Source organism: Python bivittatus, unplaced genomic scaffold, assembly GCF_059951505.1.
Source record: "Python bivittatus isolate LINGU-HERP-01145 unplaced genomic scaffold, Pbiv_v1 ctg000840_np1212, whole genome shotgun sequence".
Lineage (NCBI taxonomy): Eukaryota > Metazoa > Chordata > Lepidosauria > Squamata > Pythonidae > Python > Python bivittatus.
This window is the reverse complement of record NW_028277113.1, coordinates 48700323-48723399: the sequence shown is the minus strand read 5'-3', so window position 1 is coordinate 48723399 and position 23077 is coordinate 48700323. Positions and strand designations below refer to the sequence as shown.

The 23077-nt window shown below is 37.5% G+C and overlaps 1 protein-coding gene across 1 annotated transcript in view; it reads right to left on the bottom strand.

Annotated features, from left to right (window-relative positions):
- The window catches only part of CUNH8orf34 (chromosome unknown C8orf34 homolog), an 84950-nt gene extending 64242 nt beyond the window's left edge, over nt 1–20708 (bottom strand). The window contains exons 1-5 of the mRNA XM_088130646.1: nt 20351–20708; nt 10970–11117; nt 9921–10055; nt 7318–7446; nt 833–861 (exon numbers count right to left, since the gene is read on the bottom strand). Of these exons, the coding sequence (XP_087986772.1) occupies nt 833–861; nt 7318–7446; nt 9921–10055; nt 10970–11117; nt 20351–20419 (510 nt within the window). The 5' untranslated portion in view covers nt 20420–20708. The remainder of the gene's footprint in view (nt 1–832; nt 862–7317; nt 7447–9920; nt 10056–10969; nt 11118–20350) is intronic.
- Nucleotides 20709–23077: the final 2369 nt, after the last annotated feature.

Genomic DNA, 23077 nt, shown 5'->3' with positions numbered 1-23077 from the left:
GGTGCTCTCGTCTCCAGAGCAACGCTCTGGAGATAAGCGGAGAAAGCTGGCGCATCCCTTAACATTCCAGAAGATAGTAGAGAGTTGTGCCTGGGAACTGCTGGTCAGTCTGAGAAGATTTCTGTAAACAGGTGCTGGCAAATAAACCTTGCTGATTGAACCTGCATGGTCTCCAGAAGTTCTTTGGGCTAGGCCTGACATAAATCTTCTCAGACTGACCAGCAGTTCCCAGGCACAACTCTCTACTATCTTCTGGAATGTTTAGGGATGCGCCAGCTTTCTCTGCTTATCTCCAGAGCGTTGCTCTGGAGACGGGAGCACCGTTTTTACCCTCCTTCCTCCATTCCAGTCCATCACAAGGACCTTGAGCAGATCCTCTCTAGAAGACCTGACAGCATAACCAGAATTATTTTACTGAAGATGGTCCATCACATAGCCTTCTGTATATATTTTGTATATATGGTCATGTGTAATCCACAATGATTTTATGAAATTCCTTTTCACAACCATTATGCGAGTGATCATTGTTATGTGTTGGTGACAGCAAACTGTATAGTAGTAGTTGAATTCCAACAGACTTGCCCAATACAATGCCTTCTAGATGTGTTGGGACTTCAACTTTCAGAAGATTATGTAGATGATTCTTCTCAAACCCAGTGGCTTCCAAATTTGTAATGATATCCATAAACAGTATCAGCTGAAATAGATTTTCAGTTGAGAATGTAATCTACCTAGGCTAAATTCCAGCAAGAATAGGAAATATTCCTAAACTATTTGTGCACACTTATTTTGTGAGATACACAGTTTGATGTAATTTGCTATGCATAGTTACCTTATCAAGCTCATCAGAAACTGCAATGCCTACAAATAAAACAAGATTATAGTCAATTATAAAAGCAAATAAATGAAACACAATTGCTTGAGGAATTTAATGCCTAGTCAAGGCCTGGTTGAAATGTAACAACAACATGAGATTCCTTCAAATTCTGGCTTCAGACTGAGCAAATATGCTGGCATATAATGCCTGATTACTTCCACATGGCTCTTTCTGCTTGTGGGAACACCTAATCCAAGCATAAGCTAATGTTTTGAGCCCATTGCAACATTTGGAACGTTTAAAACATGTAATTGATGCTCGCACAAAGTGGCTGCCATTGGGTGACTTATCTATTTAAAAAATGGCCACCATCATAAGCATGATTAGTCATAACATACCCGTTTATCAGAAAACAACTTAGTTATATTGCTTCCTGTCTCCCTTCTATTATTCCAAGGGATTTTCTATCATCCTATTTCTTTTTTTACGAGTGAATAGACAGTAGGACCTGCAAATTGCTCAAAGGAGGTGATTTGCAATCCTTGGAAAAAAACTAAGCAAAATACCTTGATGTGCAAAGAGAGACAGCCAGGGACAGTGTATGAAGCTTCATGCAAGCAATACTTTAATGATTCAGAGATTATTCATATGTAGTGTGACTTAATAGACACATTTTTTTTTTAAAAAAAGAGGGGGTTATAATCATTTACCATTTTTATTATCTAAGAATGTCTTCTGATACTGGGGGTTAGTGCTTTGCTTTGCAATATGCTGACTTTCCATTATTTGAATTTAAAAAAAATCTTATAAAAAAATTAAAGCCGGTGCAGGGAGTCTAACAGAATCAAGAAAGAGTCTGTGAGGCACACTAATACTCTTGGACACTATATGGCCTATTTCTAAAAAAAAACCAGGAACATAATATAACTCAGCAGCATTTCAGATTCAAAGGAAACAATATGATTCACAGCATATTCAGAGTATGCACACAGCAACTGTTGGAAATTAAAACAACTCTATCTTTTCCTGGGTTCACTATATGATCCTGGGAAAAGATGCATTTGTTTAAGGTATTTCTAACAAATGTTATGTGCATCTCCACTCTTGCTCCATATCACCTCTGCCTTTGAATCTGAAGTACTATACAAATGTAGAACGTAAGTCTATGTTCTTTAATGCTATGTCTAAACTGGGATCTCTTAGCAATTTGAAGAACACCCCCAAATTCCATGGGATTTTTGTTAGATGTAATCAGTGGAGAAGGAACCAAGTGGGGCCAAAGAAACAGTGTAGGCAGTAATCTTGTTACTTCACTCGTTCTGAATCAGCCCATTATGTTTTACATCAGCTAAACAATAATCTCCTAAGCATTACAGCCATGAGTTAAGAGTTTTTATACCTGCCACCACTTTACTATCCAATGCAGCTCATAGATCAGAAACTTTTGTTTCCAGGTTTATCTAGCCATGGTAACTAATTATGTCTGAACTTGAATAAACTGGTTAGCCTTAACCTAGGTTTAGGAAAGCAATTCAACTTAAAACTATGGTTTACAGTTGTGATTTATTTATTTAACTTTTCTTCTACAATAACAATAGCTGTTGACTAATACAAGTAATTGAGGTTAGCCAAAAATGGAAGAGAAGCATCCTGATGTCTCTCTGCACAAGTGGGATATATAATCCAGGCTTAACCCCGCAATGCAAAACTGTACAGAAAGTTCTAAAGCAGATTTGGCAGGGGGCACATAGGACTGCAGGTATGAGAAGTAAAAATTACTTTCCTTCCATTCATGGTAGCCATGCTGGAATAATGGTCTTTCCAGGAACAAAAGGCTGGATCCAATTCAGCACCTTTCTTCCAATAAACATAGCACATGTTTGTTAAGATATATTGAAGAAATATTTGGTTCCTGCTTTTAAAAAGATGTTCAAAACTGCCTAAATGCTGATCAATTTTTCAGTCTAGATAATGTCTTAATTGATTTTTATGTTGAAAACAGGTTAGCATAGTTCAGAGTAGTTAACATTTTATGAACAACTCAATATGTGATAAAGTACATACATTTACAAAGTACATTCATATATTGAACAAAGAACACTTTGCTTCCAGTTGTTAATCAATTTTTAATCCTGGAGGGATTAGTTTAGCAATGAAAGTACATTTCTAGTTCTTCAGTCTTTAGCTGTGTGGGCGCTTGCAAGAGATAGAAAGCAGAATCAACTTTTACAGGCTTAATTTGGTTCAGAAAGCTGAACACATACACAACAGCATCTCAGTTTCTTCCACATATGCATGTTTCACATTTCCCCTAGCCTTTAAAACTTGGTTATTTGTCCTTTAAAAGATGTCTATTATCCCTTATTTATCAGTATCACGTCACTCTTTATCTATCAAGCCTGGTTACACAGTGATCTTACCCTGATTTCTAGGATCAGGCACTTTGGTTTGATAGGCCAGTTTTAGGTTCTGGCTACTAAAGACATGCTAATTTGCTTCTGCTGGTTCCCCTTCAACCATATCCACCAAATGAATCTGCTTGTTATGAACATACCATACCCCTGTTCAAAATTATTGAACAAATACACTGAATGTATACAGGAGAAACAAAATTATGACAGTATGTACCAACTCAATTTCCATGTTTCTTCCAACTTTGAGTGTAAACAAAGCTCTAAATTCTTACAATAATATATGCATGGGGCTCTTTGTACACCTTCACCTGAACGTTGAAAACAGGACACATGAACAGCAGTTGCATTCCTTATTTTCCATGCACGAACATGTGGGTGAATCTCTCCATTCTAATCTAGGAATAATTCAGTAATTGATCAGGGCCAGTAAATGGCAGGATTTACAAATTGCAAACACTGAATTTTCAGAATGTTCCTCATTCCTATTGTATTCCTAGTTCTTGTTCTTATTCCAGAGTTTCTGACTGACTGAAAAGACTATATAAACAGAAGATATAGAAAGAGATAATTCTACAATTATTTTCAAGCTAAGCCTCTATGTTGCTCTACAAGCCAACAGTCTTTTTTTGTGTAACTGCTTCTTCATTTATTCATCCTAACCACATAATTTGGCATGCCTTATATCAATTATGCTAGTAGGCTGCAGCCTTGGTTAGGATAGGATCCTACCTAAACAGTCTAAAACCTCTTTATACTGGTACATTAATCTGGATTTATTCCCCGTTTTAAATTTCTCAGTTGTATTTGCCACCATATAAATTAAATAAAATATGTAATGAGGATCAGGATTGTTGCTCAAGATACCAGAGATTTCAAGCATCCATAACAGATTTTCTTCATATCTTTGGATCATGTGTAGATATTAAATTATTCTGGAATGTTATATTATATTCAACATATGACAGGGGCTATTACAGAGAATCCTATTTATCTGCTTTTTAAAAGTATGCAGAACCTCTAGATTTGCAACATACTAATTTTAATAATAGCAGATAGAATCAGTATAGTACAATATAAGAAATCATTTAAATGTAAGAAATGACATGAGAAAATATGGAAATTAGCACTGCTTTTATAAAATAAATATATTTTCTTAATCAGAAGAAAGAAGAATTCAAGAATGATAATCTTATACAAAATGGTCATCTAGAAGGATAATTACAATTATATATATATACTTTAATATATGTATTTTTCAATATATTAGAAACTATGAAATGCAGGCCCTAACTATGATTGTGTTTTTACTTAAAAACACATTTTACTTTGTATTTATTTAAAATAAATATTTATGTAATTATTTAAATTAAACATTTATTCAAATCAATAAATTAATTACTGATCAATTATTTAAATTAGATATTTATTTTGAAAAATATGAGTTCAGAGTGGGAAGAGGGAACATTTCCATTGTCCCGCAGCTCAAGCAACTGATATGATAGCTCTGATACAGTAAGGAAATGAAGTATACCAAGTCAGTTAAATTCTCTGTATCTATACAATATTATACCCTGAAAAGCAGTAGCAAACCTATTCAAGCATCAATTCTCTCAAATATATTAGAGCTATTTTTTTCTAGCGGGAAAAAGGAAGAAGAAACCGTAAGTGCTAGAGTGCTGTATGGAAAAAACACTGAACTATCAGGCCTATCTTTAAACCTTCTCTTATTAATATACACTTTATTTCGATAGCTATATTTACGGGAATATTTTCCCACTAACAACTAATTTCCATCTTTATGCTTATTCAACTTGAGTCACACAATTCACATAATGTGTCTCTTAAAATGAAAGAAGCTTCACTTCTGCAAGCCATTTGAAATTCATTTCCCAAATGACTTATTTTCAAATAAATGCAGGTGAGTTTAATATGACTCAGGTGATTTTCATTGCACTAGCAGAAAAGAACTCACAAGGGGGCTTACTAGATTCCCTTCTGCTGTGCTATTTCAATGTGAATTCCTCAGATGGTATCAGTTTTACGGAGAACAAAAGGCTGGTGTTGATATGCTTTTCTGAAATGCCAGCAGATGGCCTTATTAAAGACTGAGTGTTTTTAAATCTGTTGAATTAAACATTCTGGTTTTAATGGTACAGTTGGGATCATTTTTCTCTTTCAGACTGACTTCAGCATGTGAAAGTAAAGCAGATCGCCAGTATTGGACTGTATATTTCTTCTGATGTGTTCGTTTTAAGAGTGGTTATTCTACATCCAAAAGAACTGTAATTCAGCAAAAAAATAAATCAACAGCATGAAGTATTTAAATAATTTTTCTGGACCCAACACTACAGAATACCTATAACAAAAATGAAGGAAGACTTAAGTCTTCTTCAAGCATTTTAAAAACATGTTAGTTTTCTGCATAAGGAGGGGAGTGGGAACAATCATGTTAACTTAATGGAGCAACAATGCACTGATTTCTATGTGTTCAAGGTAATTATGGATCTGCACTGGATCGCATTTTCTAAACAGGGAGGCTCTTCAGCTAATTTGTAATTCTTGAGATTTTTTAATTATGTGAAGGGTATTTACTGCCAGAGTTTTAAAGGGTTTCAGCCCTTTAAAAGAGGGCAGGAGGTGACTTTTCTTTCTCTAAAAGAGAGCTAGTGCACTTTTTCCCTTGCCTTTTCTTTGGGTGTATACTCTTAGCACACCTGAATGAGAAACAGCAGAGCTATTTGTTTATTTGTTTATTTCTTTATAATTTGTATCCCTCTAGTGAATGAAAAATGAATCCCTGTTATCAGTAAAGGCCCAAATGAGATTCTAGCGAAGCCAAAAGAAGAAGCTGTATAGAATTTCCCCCCTGTTTTGGTGCAATATAGTGGTATAAAGGTAAGGACAGCATTTGTGATACTAATTAATGCAAACCTATGGCTCTATATATCATTATGGAGTATGGCGCTCTAGGTACACATTCATATGCATAAGTATTAACATTGTCCACTGGTGGCAATCAAAACCATATGGAAGATACAATCGCAACTGTAGAGCAATAACCTAGTACGAAAAGTTGAAGATATTGGAAAATTTGTATTATCTTGATGCCTTATTACAAGAATTCTTGTAACATTATGCTGGCATAGTGATCTGGAGGAGATCAAAAAAATATTTCAACACAGGCAGCATTAAATCAGGATATTATTCTACCATCACTTCTCTAATGAGACCACAGGCCTCATGTACCTGTACGTGCACATGTACCTTCAATATCCATTGGTACATGCAACTTGGTCTCTGTCCTAAAACTGCTCAGTCAGCCTGAACAACCCATAGGGATTTCACAAACATGAAACATATTCACTGCATAATAGAAATAGAAAAGGAATGAAGTACCTCAGTAAAAAAAAAGAAATACTACACTTTAGCAACTGTGACATAAAATTAAGTTTAGATTGCCATAAAATGTATCAAAGAAGATGTCAGCCATAAAAACATATGCTTTTTTTAATGGCACAAAACTGACAGAACAATAAATATAAAGAATAAATCTAAAGAATTTGCTGACTTACTAGAATTCAGTGATGATACACCAAGCTGCCATTCAAAAGTATCTTTCAATCTTAATCAGCTACTGTATTTCAAGAGGCATAAAATACTGTATTTAAAGGCATAAAATTCAGTTACATTTTCTTGGAATGAATAGAGGAGGAAGGGACTGATGAAAGGCTCAGATGGATGCCTTTTAATTTTATTATTAAATTAGATCCATCCCTCTACCTTTTGTAACAGCTTTTCAAAACTCTTAAACAGTTGGAAATTTCTCATAAATTTTAAGGATTTTCATTTTAAAAAAATGAAGAGCAAACAGTATTTTGAAGGTCATCTAATGTGTTTTAAATGGTGCAGAGAAATGTTCAGACTTAATCCTGTTACTCTGTGTATCACAAACTGTTGGTAATATCTTAACGATTATTTTAATAAAACTTTTGTCAAACGCATATTGCCTTCACTAAAGTTATCTCCAATCTTCACACTGTAGGAATATGCTTTTTCAGTATATGCGTCACGTGTTGATCAACTTACTTCGAGAAAGATTTTCAAGAGCTTTGCCAAGTTTCTTACTTTCTTGAAGGATATGGTTTAATTCGTCAAAATCATGATGCTCTGATTTTGACCTCCAATCCCATTTCAGGTGTCCTACTGATCGAGGCACTAAATAAAATAAAGCACAATTTCAGGTTATAAAAATCAACAGAAAAGTCATAAGGCTCCCAGGGGTGCTGAAATATCTCCCCAGTCCTAACATACATGTTGCTTGGTCAGTATTTTAAAACTGAAACTAATGTTTTGTAGCTTTGTTTCTATAGAAATTGATTTTCACATCTTTATCAGCATGCAATCATTTGTAAATACATTGAATTTAAATAATTAAAACTCAACCTCTCTAATTATGCTACAATGAAACTTGAAGTAAACATTGTCAGGAGGATATGCCTTCTGTTTGCAAAGTATTCTGGGGAAAAAACACAGCAAGGGGCTTCATTCTTCATGAGACAAGGGCTTTACATGTATTAACGAGAGAATCTTTAACCAGGACCATAATATTTATGTTTATTGGTAAGATCTGCAGCAAAACAGTGCAGCGCTCTTGACAGTTACAACTCATTTCAAGTTTCTCCATTACATTCCTCCCTTCTCCAATTCACTATTTTGATCCATTGCAGGCCCTCAGCATTCTGTAGTCATGGAGTGTGCTCAATCCTCAGTGGCTTGTTTGGGAATTGTTAGGGAAAAAAATGAAAATATGTTTTAAAGTAACTGCACAAATAAATAAAATTAGGGTTTATTCCCTAATGTTTTGTCTAGGTCCACATAATTCTGTCATGTTTCTTAATTGCTGAATTCCTCACTTCAATTTTGTATTATGTAATAGTCCATAGGGGTTTTCATCATTAAAATATGATGGAGTAAATGATGTAGGATTACTGGACAATGCTAGACTCTTTTTTATTTCCAGGATAATAACCCACTTCTCTGATTGGAAATTACTTTGGTGGTCTTCTTCCTTTCCATTAACTGGGCAAAATAAAAGTGTCATATGAACCCATGGAGTAACTCTTCCCCACTTTAACACTCACCTTCAGAGAACTGGGATAACAATGACATAAAATGTAAGACCCCTGAGTGATGAGAACAAGAGCCCATCAAGTCTAGCATTCTGTGACCTATAGTGGCCAAGCAGATGCTTCTAGAAGCTCATAAATTATTTTATTTATTTATTTTATTAATTAATTAATTTCTTTAGCTGCCTATCTCAACCAAGTGACTCTGGGGGGTGAACAATGCTAAATATGGACAGGATGGCAATAGATTATTTCTACTGTTGCATCCTGACTGCTGGTATTTAAAATATGATACCTGTGATTATAGAGATACTAAAATAGCCATTGACAGCCTGATCCTCCATGAATTTGTTAAATCATCTACATCACCACCTCTGATGGCAGAAATTCTATAGTTCATCTATGTTAAGAAATATTTCTTTATTGGTCCTAAATCTCTCAAATATTTAAGTTTATATACAGGGAGAAAAACTCTCTCCATCCACATTTTCCATACTACTCACAAATTTAATAGAAGGCAGAAAGGCTCCTTTCAAATGACCTGGGGCTTTTTAAATTACTCCCATAGGCAAAAACAATTATGAATCTAAAAATCCTTTGCCAGCAAGGTAACAGAAGGTTTCCTCTTTTGAAAGATTCACTATTTTAAATTAATTCCAATTCAAGTTTCAACTGCATAAAATAAAATGCCTTCAACAAAAGTAGGACCAGCTTCATTGGTAATCACAATGATCACTATAATATTTTTTTTACTGAATGTCTAGGATAACTCATTACTAACATTTTTGAACTTTCCTGAATCTCATTGTTCAGGGTTTATTAAAGCCAGTACTGAAGTTGATTAAATGCCCTGCCATAATTCTTGAATTAGCATTATCTTTTACTCAAGAGGTAATACCTACCAAGTAAGGTAAGTAACATAATGTATTAGATTTGCTTCAGTTTAATCAAAAAGGAATTTTAGGGCTTTTCTTGTTTCTTACTGCAACCAACCACTTTCTTCCTTTTAGATTTTTTTCTGTGCATGTACTTCAGTTAGCTCCTTTTATTCCTAAAAAATCTTCTTGCTATGTAAATATGTAAAAATGGCAAATTAAAATTTATGTACATAGTAGAGTTAGAAAATGCAGAGAAAACCACTAGGGTTGTCAAGAATCTACACTGACATTCTGCTTCCAATTTAATCATAGGCCAAACAAATGTATCCATGTCTCTAAAGAGAAGGTACAGGCTGACTCAGTTTGAGCACTTGACACTTGAAAAAGTACAGTATGTCTACACAAATGCATATCAGATGCATATCCAAAGTATACATGAATCTTGCAATCTGCATATTGATTAGACAGGCAATAAAATTTGAGCTGCATTTTGTCATAAGCAATAGCATTGGATTATTGTTCCATAAGATTCAGCCCCCTGTAAATCACAAGACAGAACATGCATACATTTATTAAATTAATTTAAAAATTAAATTTATAGATACACCCACAGAAACATTAAAATCAAAATACCTGTACAGAAGCTAGGAAAAAATCACACACTGCATTTAATACACTTCCTTACATGATTTAGATTCTGGTGATGGAGGAGAAATGCTGGATACTGCAAGGTCACTTTTTGATTTTTTAGGCTTCTTTGCATTTGTCTGCCAGGGTTTATCATAACTTCTGAAATCCCTTCTTGTTCCCTTGTGTTCTGCTGGAAAAAAGGATATTTGCTTAAATTTTTGCAGATCTTTTACATAAAGTAATCATCACTCCATAAACAAAATTATTCAACATATGTGCATCAAAACAAGTATATAGATCTGTTTAATAAGTCATAACTTTGTTATGCACAAATATTTACATTCCACGAAATTATGACTCTTATTTCATTTTCATCTATGTATGCCTTTGATAGATGTTCATGAAAAAAAGTGTTGTACAAGACTGCATTTGCATAATAGCTTTTTGATATTCTCATATTCCAAACTACATTCTGATAAAAATATATCCAGGTATAGTAAAGAGATTTGAAGGATTGTTTTTGGATATAACCATGTAACCAAATAGTCATATAAATTGCTACTTGTTTAAATTTATGTTAGAAGAAATTATGTAGAAAAAACTCTTAGCATTTATATCTCTGTTCATAGGTTAAGAATATCAACATGTAGAATGAAATATTGATCTATGTCATTAGTTCCATCACCAGTATTACATGGCCAGCACGGCCTGGAACTTTACATCTGGACATTAGGAGGAATATCCAAAGAGGAATTTCTTTAAATATACCTGTTAATATGTGGCAACTTCTCCTGATCTGGATTCCCAACTAAGGGGCATCCAGATTGTATGGTGTCACTGCACATTAATAACTGATAAATTAATATGAACATATTAGTCTGAAATAGTAATTGATAAACCCAGATAAAACTTCTGGACAGATACTTTAATTAATTAAATGTGGATAGATATAAGTACTTTGGACATACAAAACATATGATCTCTAGGCATACAACCTCTAGGCAGATAAATATGATCTAGTAAAATATAACAGCTTTGGTATATAGTGATTACAGAACTGTGTTCACTTAGAATTCCCCAATGAATAATCATTGTTCTACATACCTGAAGCTTCACTCTCTGCCCAGAGAGCAGCAGATCCAGATAATGTCCTCTGAATCTGACCCTGGATCCCCTGTTTAGACTGAAGATGGTCAATGAGAAATGGGATTGGATGATCAGGAGTCTCTGTTATCAGCTTGGTCATCAGTTCCTTAAAATCATCAAATGAAGATGTGTCAAATACATGTCCTGAAGTTCATCTTGTTTCAGTGGAAGTTTAAAATATAATTAATGTTCTCATTAATCAAACTCTCCTTTAGGATTTTTTTTTTTTGCAAGAAAGGCAGAATATTGCAATGCTTGAAGGATTGTGACAAAACTATGTATTACTGAAACCACCTCAAAAGGCACAAAGCAGCCAAAGAAAAATTAAATCAGAAGTACAGAATTCTGTTTCCATGAGATTTCTTCTTTTTTTTTTCCTGCTTCAAAATAAAAGTAAAAACCCAAAAATGCTTCTCCTTTAACCATATGAAAACTCTGGAAGAAGTTATTTAATTGGCAGAAGGCTAGCTGAATACAGTCCATTCTTTGTTTAAATATGGTTTGTTGAATAAACTACATTAGCTGGTTCCATACAGCACAAAGTCATAAATTATGGTTTAAAGGCCACTTTGATCAGAATCAGACATTGCACACTACAACTGAGCTCTTGGTGTAAATCCAGTTAATAATTCCACTTGGTTGGTTTACGTATAAATGATTTTTATTAAAATGATCGTATACTTTTCTTCATTTGTATATTTTTTAAACTCACTCTATAAAATGCTCAGGGAAATCATTTATTTTTTAACAATAAGAACCTGACAACTTCAGCTCCCAGCACAGAAAGGACTCATTTCTAAATTCTTTGCATGCAAGTTAATTATTCTAGATAATTACTTAACCTTCCTCTTTATTGCATCATTTTGTTCATCTGTTCATTCATATATTTGATTTCACCTTGCTGAAACCACTGTCTACATGCTTTAAAAGAAGTCATGCTTTGAAAAGGTTTTGCAAATGTGTTTCTGAATTAACTTGTTTTACTGCTTTCTTTTAATAATCTTTTCTCTTCTGCATTCATTATCTAACAAAATCATCAAAAAATCCAGCACAGGACTATCAAATCCAACTTCTCAGATTGACTTAGCTTTGAAAACCACTCCTATGATGTTCTACATACAGGAGCTTGTGTCAAATACATTTAATTTAAAATATTATCTTTCCTCTTTTTAAAAATGATACAACAGTTTACCTCTGATTTATTTATGGTTTTTATTATTTTACAAGTAACAAAATGCAGCCATGCCTACAGTATTATTCCTAGTGAACACATAGTACCCCAATGAATTTTTTTAGCCTTGGAAGGAGAATGGTGCAGTAGCTGCTGATTTACTCAGATGTTCACATATGTATGGGAGTGAGTATATAGGTGCACGTGTGTGCATAAACCCACCCACGACATTTTCTTCCTCTACGTTGGGCAGACACTGCAGACTATTATATTTTGTCCATTAAGTATAATGTTATACTATGGTTGGTCACACAGTCAGCCAGATGTTTAGGCTGGATTTGGCATTTTTATCCACCTATCGAGTCCTTCCCAAGGACCTGGGATAGGCAGATGTTGTTTGATGGTGTTAAAGGTATCGTCACAGGATATAAGGTGTTCCAAGTAAAGCTGCCTTTTGCAAGTCACCTGGTGATTTTGTTAATGCCGATGGTGTTCAAGTAGTGCTCCAGAGGTTTGGGGATTGCACCTAAGGCGCTTTTAACTATTGCCACTATCTTTGCTTCCTTTTCCCATAGTTGTTCTACTACTATTTGCAGGTCTTTATATTTTGTGCTTCTCTCAAGTTCTTTCTCTTCTATTCTGTTGTCTCCAGGTATTGCAACATCCACTATCCAGACTTTTTTGTCTTTCTTATCAACAGTGGTTAAGTCTGGGGTGTTGTGTGGCAGGTGCTTGTCTGTTTGAAATCTAAAGTCCCAGAGCACTTTAGCGTCTTCATTTTCTATTACTTTGGCTGTTTTGTGGTCCCACCAGTTCTTCCTTGCAGGCAGATGATATTTCTTGCAGATATTCCAATGCCCCATTGTTGCTACTTTGTCATGCTGTTGTTTGTGGTCAGTCTGTGCAATTTTCTTGCAGCAGCTAACCAGGTGGTCCACTGTTCCTTCAGCTTCCTTGCAGAGGCGGCATGTGCTGCCTGTTCTGTCTTCTCAATTCTGTCTTTCTATGCATTTGTTCTTAAGGCTTGGTCTTGTGCAGCCAGAATTAGCTCCTCTGTCTCTTTCTTCAACTTTCCCCCTCTTAGCCATTGCCAGGTCTTGTTGTTATCTGCTTTGCCTGCTAATTTTATTGTGTACTGGCCATGTAATACTTTGCCTTGCCATGTCTCTCTTCCCCTCTTCCTCCTCCTCCTCTCTACCTTTCTGTCCTTTATGAAAGGAGGGGGGAACAGCATCCATCCTTCTTCTCTTCTGGCTTTCAGGCAAATATGTTTTTAAAGGATGGAGTAGTTCTGGCTTCCAGAAAACCTCAAGAGAGCCCTGCAACATATATGGAATCTAGCACTGAGAGTAAGCGCCAGTTCCCCAGCTTTCAGCAGGCAATGCACGGGCAGCAAGAACAGCCAAAGAAAGGGATGGATAGAATACAGCAGGCGAAAGAGCAGAGCAAAGTAGAAATAGTGCTGGGTGAACTGAGATGCATATACAAACAACATCCATGGCAGTTATAACATGTGCTATAAGCAGTGCTTCCTGGAAGTAAACACCCAGCCTAGAAACATGTTATTTCATCTACATTATCCATCCATTTAATTCAAAAGTAAAGCAATTCATATTGTTTCAGGCACGCCAGCTATGCCTTTCATTCCCCTTTCTCCTAATATCACATTTCCCCCCCATAATTAGATTGACAGGCAATATCCTTTTAACAGGTTCTTGAAACAGATCTCTAAATATTCAACTCCTGAAATTCTGTCAGTGAAAACAAATGTCTATTAGAGAGTTTTGCTAGCCTGAAGTATTTCATATCTGACCTTGTCAACCAATATGCCAGACAGGTTGTCCATAGAGTCCACTGGAGTTCGGTGGCCAATCAATTCAAATAAATAATAAATAACAAATATCTATAAAATATATTATTATTATTATTATTATTAATAATAATAATAATAATACATCTGATTTTGGTGCATAGACTGGAGCACAAGCCAGAACCAGTGATATTGTTTTGCCCAATGTGTATCTGTACATAATCTCTCCTCCATTTATAGAACTCCTTGTGGGTCCCAAACTATGGATTTGTCAATTAACCCATTACCCAGGAATACCCCTCTGAGTTTCCCAAGTTTAACAGCCTGAGTCCATCAGGTGACTCTGCCTCCAAGAATTTATTATTTATTATTTTTAATTCAATCTGGACACCGCCTGACTCCAACTGACTCTGGGCAGTTCACAGATAGTATAGTAATGTAAAAAACAATACCAACCAACAGTAAGATGGCATTCAGGCATAACATACAAACAGAAAACAAAGATAACAAACACACCCAAGGGGCTCCATCCATCTCACCTCAAGGCCTGGGAGAACAACTAGGTCTTCAAAGCTTTTCAGAAAGCCAGCATGTCTCTATTAAAATCAGCTGGAAGTATTCTAAGAATGTTTCTTCCCCTCTTGGCCCCCAAGACATCCCAGGAACTTCTCCACCAAGATTAACCTCAAGTACATTGGTTGCAGCTTTTTTCTGACCATCTAAAATGGCCTTTTTAGACCAAAGGAGAAATGTGAAGATTCTGGCTTCAATGTATTTCTAAAAGCCATTACCTCAGCATTCTGCTTGTCAGCCACACACAAATACAAGCACAGAGTTTTGTTCTAAAAAATTATTTCAGATGCTTTCAAAGTGCTAAATAAAAGGAAAACTAAAATGCAAATTGTTCAGAATTGAATTTCACATAGAAATGAAACCTCATTAATTCTACAATAAGAAAACCATTATCAGTTCAGGAAAAAATGTGACATGAACGTAGGATCTACCAGAGGAAAGAAGGACTTCTCTTAGAAAAATAAGTACTTTGGGGGCTTTTAATATCTCTCCACTCTTGCCCTGCAACTCTACTACAATTCCCACAAAAAAAAATCTGGTCCCAACTCTACAAAGTCATTAAAGTCACAGATGTAAGAAAATCCTCTAAACATCACCTCAGCTAACTAAACCCAAATCTGATAAAAAGTTGAAAGAACCCCAACTTATTTAAATAATAAGAAAGACAAGAGAAGTAGTTTTCAAACCATTTCTACAAGTCTATAAATGCAAAGGTCTCTTAAAGCAAGGGACAATAAACTATTGTGGTCATTTTTAGTATTTATTCCTTGAATAAATCCCAAATGCACCTGCAGCAAAAGAACCACTCAAAGAAAGAATTATGGCTCTGAAAGAAAGCATCGTGCAGTTATGTAACATAATTAAACTTACATAAGTGTTAAAACTGATGAACAGGCAGTTTCTAAGCCTGCCTAAGTTTCATCATTAATCAAGTCTTGGAAGAGGGAATTAGATTCAGAATAGGTCATCTAAAGCATTCAGGACACACATATCTTGCCATGTATATCATCCAGGCACCATTAGGGCACTTCAGGTTGGATTCCAAAAGAACTTTCTTAGGTGCCCCCAGCAGCTGATGGCAACACCCAGAAAAGATGCAGCTGCTTTAAATAGTTGCAGACAGCTTCCATCCCTAAGTTTTCAGCCATCCACACCCCGCCACACACATCAAAACCCATTTTTGGAATAGGTGCTTTCACCTTTCTGAAACACTGCATAATCCTAGTCACTACTATTCTTCAGCCCAAATTTTCCTCCCCTAAGAACCAGCATGTATGTTAGCCACTGAAATTTAGTTCCCAAACCCTCTGATTATTTTCCTAGCCTCCATTTAGCTCTACTATTTATTTTTCAGAGAGACTTCTGCTCTTGTTCCAAGTCCTTAAAACATATCAAATTCTGGCCTTTCCTTCAAAGTTAGTCTTAGTTGCCATTTTGCTCTTTCACATTGTATTTGAGGTTACTTTTTTGATGAATGATTATTTCCTGAGTGGAATTGTCAGATTTCTGTGTAATCCCTGAGCCACAATCATAAACTATGAAGAACTTTTATCACATTTTTGTGCTAGCTAGCTACTACACAAAAGTCAGATTTCAACTGTATGTTTACTTCAATGCAATAAATAAAAATAGCATTAAAATAGAATACATACATTATTCTTTTCTCCCAGTGTACAAAGTCTTTGATGTTTTTTGCAAATAAACAGCTGTAACAACCTGGAAAAAAATCAGCCACTCAAATCTTTTTTAGGATAGAAGGTCAATCAAACTGGAACATGTTTTAGAACAGTGTTTCTCAAATCAGGCAACTTTAAGATGTGTGCACTTCAACTCCCAGAATTCCGCAGCCACCATGGCTGGCTGCAGAATTCTGGGAGTTGAAGTCCACACATCTTAAAGTTGCCCCGTTTGGGAAACACTGTTTTAGAGCATTCTCCCCTGAGATGCTTTTGTTACCAGAGGGTTGTTGAAATCTCCCTCATCCAAATCCCTCAGTAGGAAACAAAGCTGTATTCAAAACGTTAGAGTCTTCTAAAACAAGGATTGCAGGTAACTCTTAGACAAACAGTTTTTAACTTCCTAATTCAACTCCCATGGTTACTTAAACAAAATCCTTCTCAAGTTGCAAGAAGAATCTCCTGTGGGGCTGCCAAACAGACCAAGGTACTACTTACTACTGGGCATCCTCCATGTCCATTTCTAGGTAAACTCACACACATGCTTAATGACAGTATGTCCGGATGGAATTCAGAGGTTTTTTTCCACAGCCTGGTATGCATGCACCATAGTGTTACTCTGTAGTACAAACTGGGGAGTAACTACTACTAAAACACCATAGTTTTACTCTGTACTACAAACTGGGAAGTAACTACTACTAAAATAAGCAGAAATACCCTAAACAAGTATTCAAATCCACAGTTATTAGACTCCATTTGCATTTACTGTATAGACAATAGACACAATCATACACATTAGGACATTGTTGCAATGCTTCCAATTCAATTCTGAAAAAGCACTTTGGCACAAGCAGGGATGCAAATCCAATACCAGTCGGCAACTGATTAAAGCAGCTGTAACTTTTATCTGTTGTAGAAACCTCCCTGCAGGACTGAAAGAGAGAGATATGAAATGGATAATTTTATAGTGGAAACAAACATATTTAATAAAAAAAAAATCCTACAGTTGTCATACTCCAGATTAAGAGGAATATAAAGCATTTCCTGATCGCTTATGCCTTGTTAGAAAAATATAATGGGAGTTATCTACCTTCTAGTCCAGAGCTGCACAATTTCTGTCAGCTTTAGGGCTACATAAGCTTTATGTGGCATAGTGAGTGCCACATTCAAATGTGAGTGGGGCTATTTTTTCTTTTTATATTGTATTTATCCATGTGCATTTTTATATCTTTCTTTTTCTTATATTTTATTTTACTGGGGGATTTGATGAATCAAAGTTCCCCCTCCTGAACAATTTGCATTTTTTCCCTTTATCAGTAGAGTGTGCAATGACAGTGAGATCTTTTTTTCAGTATTACAGTTCCGTCTACTGATAAAGAAAGGCATTTCAGTCTTCTCTCTCTTTTTACAGATTATGTGGAAAAGGGAAATCACCAATAGTCAGGGGCAAGATAATGAGGATGATAATAGTATTTTGGAGCCTTGGAATAGTTTTAAGGCACAAAATACCCCCTAAAATGAGAAATATCAGATTGACTTTTTGAGATGCTAGGATCTTCTAAGAAGTGTGATTGTGCACCTTAAGTATTAAGGAACCAATTTTGCCTCTTAAAACCTCTCACCCCCCTCCTTCCCAAAAAACCAAAAAACTTCCCAAATGTTGGCCCTAGCCACTCGGGGGGGGGGGGGGGCTCTGGAATGCAAAAGTGGTGCTTGTGGGTAGTAAGTGGCCTGTGGGCAGGGCTTTTGCACCCCATGCTCTAATCTACTAATTGTTGGTTATCAAGAAGAGGCAGAAGGATTCAGGTTGCTCTGGCACTCTTAACTATTATGTTGTCCAGAAATAGCCACTGAATGATATATCCAATGTCATTTTAATGCATATTTGGGGAGATTATAGGCAGTATAAAGGCTCAGCAGTAAACTGAGGATTCTGAAGCCTCAAGAATTTGATCCAAAAACATTTTTCAAAAGATGCATAAACAGTGGGAGTTGTTCAGGTCTAAACAACTTCTAAACAACATTTCAAATTTTTTGCTTGACTATGTTTACTGGTTCAAAAAACCCTCATATGAAGATGTTTTTCTCACCGAGAGAAACACAGTGGAAATGGGTAGTTCACAATTTACCTTCCCCTGATACATGAAACTGGACTTTGGGCTCATCAGTTACTTCTCGAGAACATCTCTGTGCCAGCAAGAGGGGCAATTCTTTGGACAACCTCGAACCATTGTGAAGAAGCACAGAACACAGCAATAGAGCAATCCCAGTGATATCCAGTGAAGTAATTCACTTCTGCAATACACTCTGAAATGAATATTTCCATGTGCTGCCTATATATGCAACCCACATCAATTGGCAGTCCATTAAGACTCTAGAACACCATCCCTCGCACTCCAATTACCAAAAGGATGAAGCAATGGTTGCTCCGACCTATCTTCTGTGGCTTGACCAGGCAAAGTGATTCTCTGACCCTGTCCAATAGAAACCATGATGACATTGTCATGATGTCATTGCGCAAATGATACAAATCATGTCATTCGTGTGATGATGTAATGATACACATGATGTCACTTCCCCCTTTAGGTCCCCCTCCACGCCCAAGCTGGCAACTAACAGGATACTTTTCTTTTAATATTTTCTCATAGAGCTAAATGGACAATGGTTCCATACAAGGTTGAGTTATTTGCAGCCTGAAGGTGACATATACTCCAGATGGTTTTTCCAATCCTTTGCAGGTGGGCCAACAGGAAAAAAAAAATAATCAAAGGAACACTTTGATGGCAGCAGACATAGATACGCATAAATCCCTTCACAAGTGACAGCTCAACTGTATTTTTTCAAATGTCAAACAGATGAAGCAATAAACAAGTATGTTCAGGATGGAATCTCCAGGCAAAGGAGGGGATAAAAAGAACTTCAGAGCAAAGAAAGGGTATATTGTGTATATTCTGAGTGGATATGATTCAATGGGAGACTGAAGAGTTGGAAAAAAGGAAAAGTACAGAGAAGGGCAAATCAAAGAAATTACAATAAAATCAATAAAACATAAAAGATAAAGATAAAGCTAGAGAATTAGCTCTCTAGATGGGGTAGATGGGGTAACTGCTTCAGGCATTCCTAAAAAGGAAGGAGATTGTTAGTTAGGTGATTTAATAATAAGGAGCTGCACTTGTGAGATTTTGTGTCTCAACTGCCCAAATAACTTGATCAGCCTGAGCTATTAATGCCTGTGCACTAGGGAGAGAGGCATCTGTCACCCTATAAACTGTCAGGAAGCACCAAACCTCTGGCAGCACATGCATAAAAGAGAAAGGAAAGGATATATGGAAGACATTTAAAAAGTAAAGAATAATATTAAAAGGTAAGGAAGACTTATGTGTCTTTCCACCACAGAAAGCTTACAGTACTATTGCCGGATTCCTTGTGGGTGAGGCTTCTTTGTCTCAAGAGACCAAGAGAGTCAAAGAAGTGAGAACACAAGAAGCTGCACCGTCTTCCACCAGAACTCCTTATGACAGGAACACTGAATTTGGTAGTACAAATATTAACATCTCCTTTCTGTGCCGTTTTTAACAGGACAGGACGAGGGGAGCGTGCTCCCGAACTGATTCGAGTGGAAAGGGGAAGAAGGGGCACGCAAAAGAAGAATATGTGTCAGAGGGGAAAAGGAGGCGTGCTATGCCCCGGCAATTCTTTAGGTAAAGCAGGCTGGCGCGCAATTGCCACGGAAGAGAAGAAGAGGACGGCCGGCAGCAGGGTGGAGGGATCAGTTGCAGCGGCAATGGGTGCACCTTTGGAAGACTGAAGTTGGGGTCCGATAGTCATGGAGAAAATCTATCTGTGCGGTCGCTTACAGCCGGCAACGACTTGATGGCACATAATCAATCCATCAATCACCAATTCGCAGACCCTTCGCTTGCTCCCAGCAGCAATGGCAATCTCAATTAAAGCAAACTCGAAGTAACTTGGCATGACCCAGCGCGCACTTGCCTGGACAGACCGCGCGCGCGCGAGCGGCTAGAGCCAAGGAGACCCGAGCGCCGCCGCCGCCGCCGCCGCCGCCTCGGTCCCAGCTCCGAAAGCTGGAGGCTCGGAGGTGCTCTTACCTCGAACAGGGGCCCGATCTTGTTCCTTTCCAGGTAGGCTTGAATCCTGTTTTGCTGGTGAGACGCCATCAGCTTGCCGAGGAACGAGGCTGGTGCTCCCGTCTGCTTCTCCGGCGACTCCCGCTCTCCCTTTCGCAGCTCTCCACAGAACAAGCAGGGTGGGAACGGCAGGGCAGGGCGGGGACTGTGGTACGAAAAAGCCTCAGGTCCGACGAGCGGCACCGGTCCTGGGCTACCTGGAAGCCCCGTCCCCGCTAGAGCCGAGCTGGGGCTGTGAGGCGGGAAAACCCCGGCATCTCTCCGTCCTCCGCCGGGGTTGAAGCTGGAACGCGCAGGCTGGCGCGCAGCGAGGAGGACGCGGCGGGGAGAGCCGTGCGTCGCCTATGCAGGCGCCTGGTTCCTTGGTTACAAGGAGCGCAGCCCCGGCTCCACTTGAAGCCACATCGCCCAGCTGCCGCCCTAGCGACAGCGCCTCTCGCAAAGCCAATAGCAACGGCGCTGCTCTTCCCAAGCCGAGCCAGGCGGGGGCAGCCGCTGCTCTCTCGGACTGCGACGGCTCCCGCGTTCCTCGCTCGGGTCAAGGGAACGGGCTGCAGGAAGGCTCCGGGGCGCGCCGCGGCGGCGGCAGAAGTCGCTTCTGGCCGAGCTGAAATGCCCGCTTCAGCGTCGTGGGCGCAAACGACTTGGGGACGCTGGAAACGGCGCCCGTTCCCGCGCAGCTTCAGCGAATACGCGGCCTCTCTCACGTGGTCTGTAATTCTTTCCGTTATTTCTTTCAGCTCTCGCCCCACTGCCGGTCTGCGCTTGGGAGGCAACCGCGACGGGGGAGGGGGAGAATTACCCTTTCCACTATCGAGGAGGGCGTGTTGAGGGAAGGGTGCGGGTCCATCAGCAGCCCTTGGAGTTGCGTTTCTTCTTCGCTGGATGCTGACGGTTGTCTTAAGCCCATCCCAGTGGCTAGGACAGGTAGCTGAGAACTATCCCGTAACTGTTATTGTAGTGATACCTTCAATTATTTGAGATTAAGCCCCGCTGACGTCTCTGGGTTTGTTTAGGAACAAGGACTGCATGGCTTTTTCCCCCTATATGTTTATATAAGCGTGTGTTTATTAATTTGAAAATTTATATATGAATCTCCACTTCAGGGTAATTAACACACAAATAACAACATGGACAAGGAGAAAACAAGTAACTTACCAGAAGGGTTCAAAAATCGAATAAAAATTCCTTACAAACTTTACATCAGTACTGATGCAAGATAAATAAATAAAGCCAAGGTCTGGGTCATTATCTAGTTCACACCACACAAAACCAAAAGGGGGATTGTTTGATCTTAAGTGTTGGACAGACTAGGCAGTCATTATTTATAAAAGCCATTATTTATGTGTTGTGTGAGTTCAGCCAGAGTGGCTTACTCAGTAAATTATGGTTTAGCGTATTGTGTGAAGCAGATTACCGAACCAGATTTTTTAAAAATTGTTGAACAAGCTGTTATGGCCTGCTTTGAATGTGACACTTAAGCCATAATGGATGGATTCACCCAAAGGTAAAATAATGAAACCACATTCTGGTTTAGTATGATGTGTGATATCACTGGCTAGGTTTACATATTGAGGTAAGCCATAACATTGTTTGTTTGGTTTTAGTTTACTATGTAGTGTGAATCTAGCCATATTTTATGGCTTACTGTGTTTCTTTAATAATTCATACGTAAATCACAGCTTAGCACACTGTGAGGTCCATTACTGAATGCAATACTTTGCCCTGTGGTGGAGAAAATGTTTACTTGTAGTCTGTAGGCAAAATAATGGGTCTGTTCTGCTGTAGGTGTTTGGAAGCTGTTATTTATACGTCCTTTTTCTGGGATATCCAAACTGTGATTCCCATATTTTATTCTTCATGAATGGGTCAAAAAAGGTAAGATGGCTGCCACATGTATGTGTCATATTGCCAGTCTGACACACAGTCCCCATCCAGTGGACACCAGTGAAGTCAAGGTTTAAAGATGTTCAGGTGTCTTTGAATCATGTTCCCCAAATTTGGAGTTTGTCTATTTAAGAAGAGCTTTGTATATAATATACTTCGACTGTTGTGAAAAAGGGTGATTATGTATACTTGGAAGGTTGCATAGGTAGTTGACTCTAAAGTTGGCTTAATGAAAGCTGTCAACTCTTAGCCTCTGGGCTGGCTGTATGTCAGTTGGCAGACAAGAATAGACAGTATAATTTCATGTGGCCTAGGACTGACTTGTCATTTAAAAATTAACTGACTGTATATAAAATATTAGTTTTACTATTGTAAAAAAGGAGAGGTATATTATGGTATGGCATTTTTTTTTTATTTTGCTTTTGGTTTACTTTTAAATTTCACATTGCGGCTCACATTGTTGGAATTGGCTGATGGGGAAATCGATTCTTCCTCCCCTTCTGGGTCATCTTGAATTGTATATAGTCTTTTTATATAGTACTTTTTTTAGCTAATTTAATATGGATATTTATATTTTTACTATTTTTAATTTTGATTTTAATTGTGAGCTGCCCAGAGTCACCCTCTGGGGGAGATGGGCAGCATATACATTTAATAAATAAATAAATAAATAAACAAATAAATAAATAAATAAAATCTTCTTTTGTCTTTTATTTTTATTGCTTAGGATTCTTTAAGTATACAATTTCTTACTGAATAGTTTGGAATGAAATTGATACGTTTTGTTTACAATGGTTATTC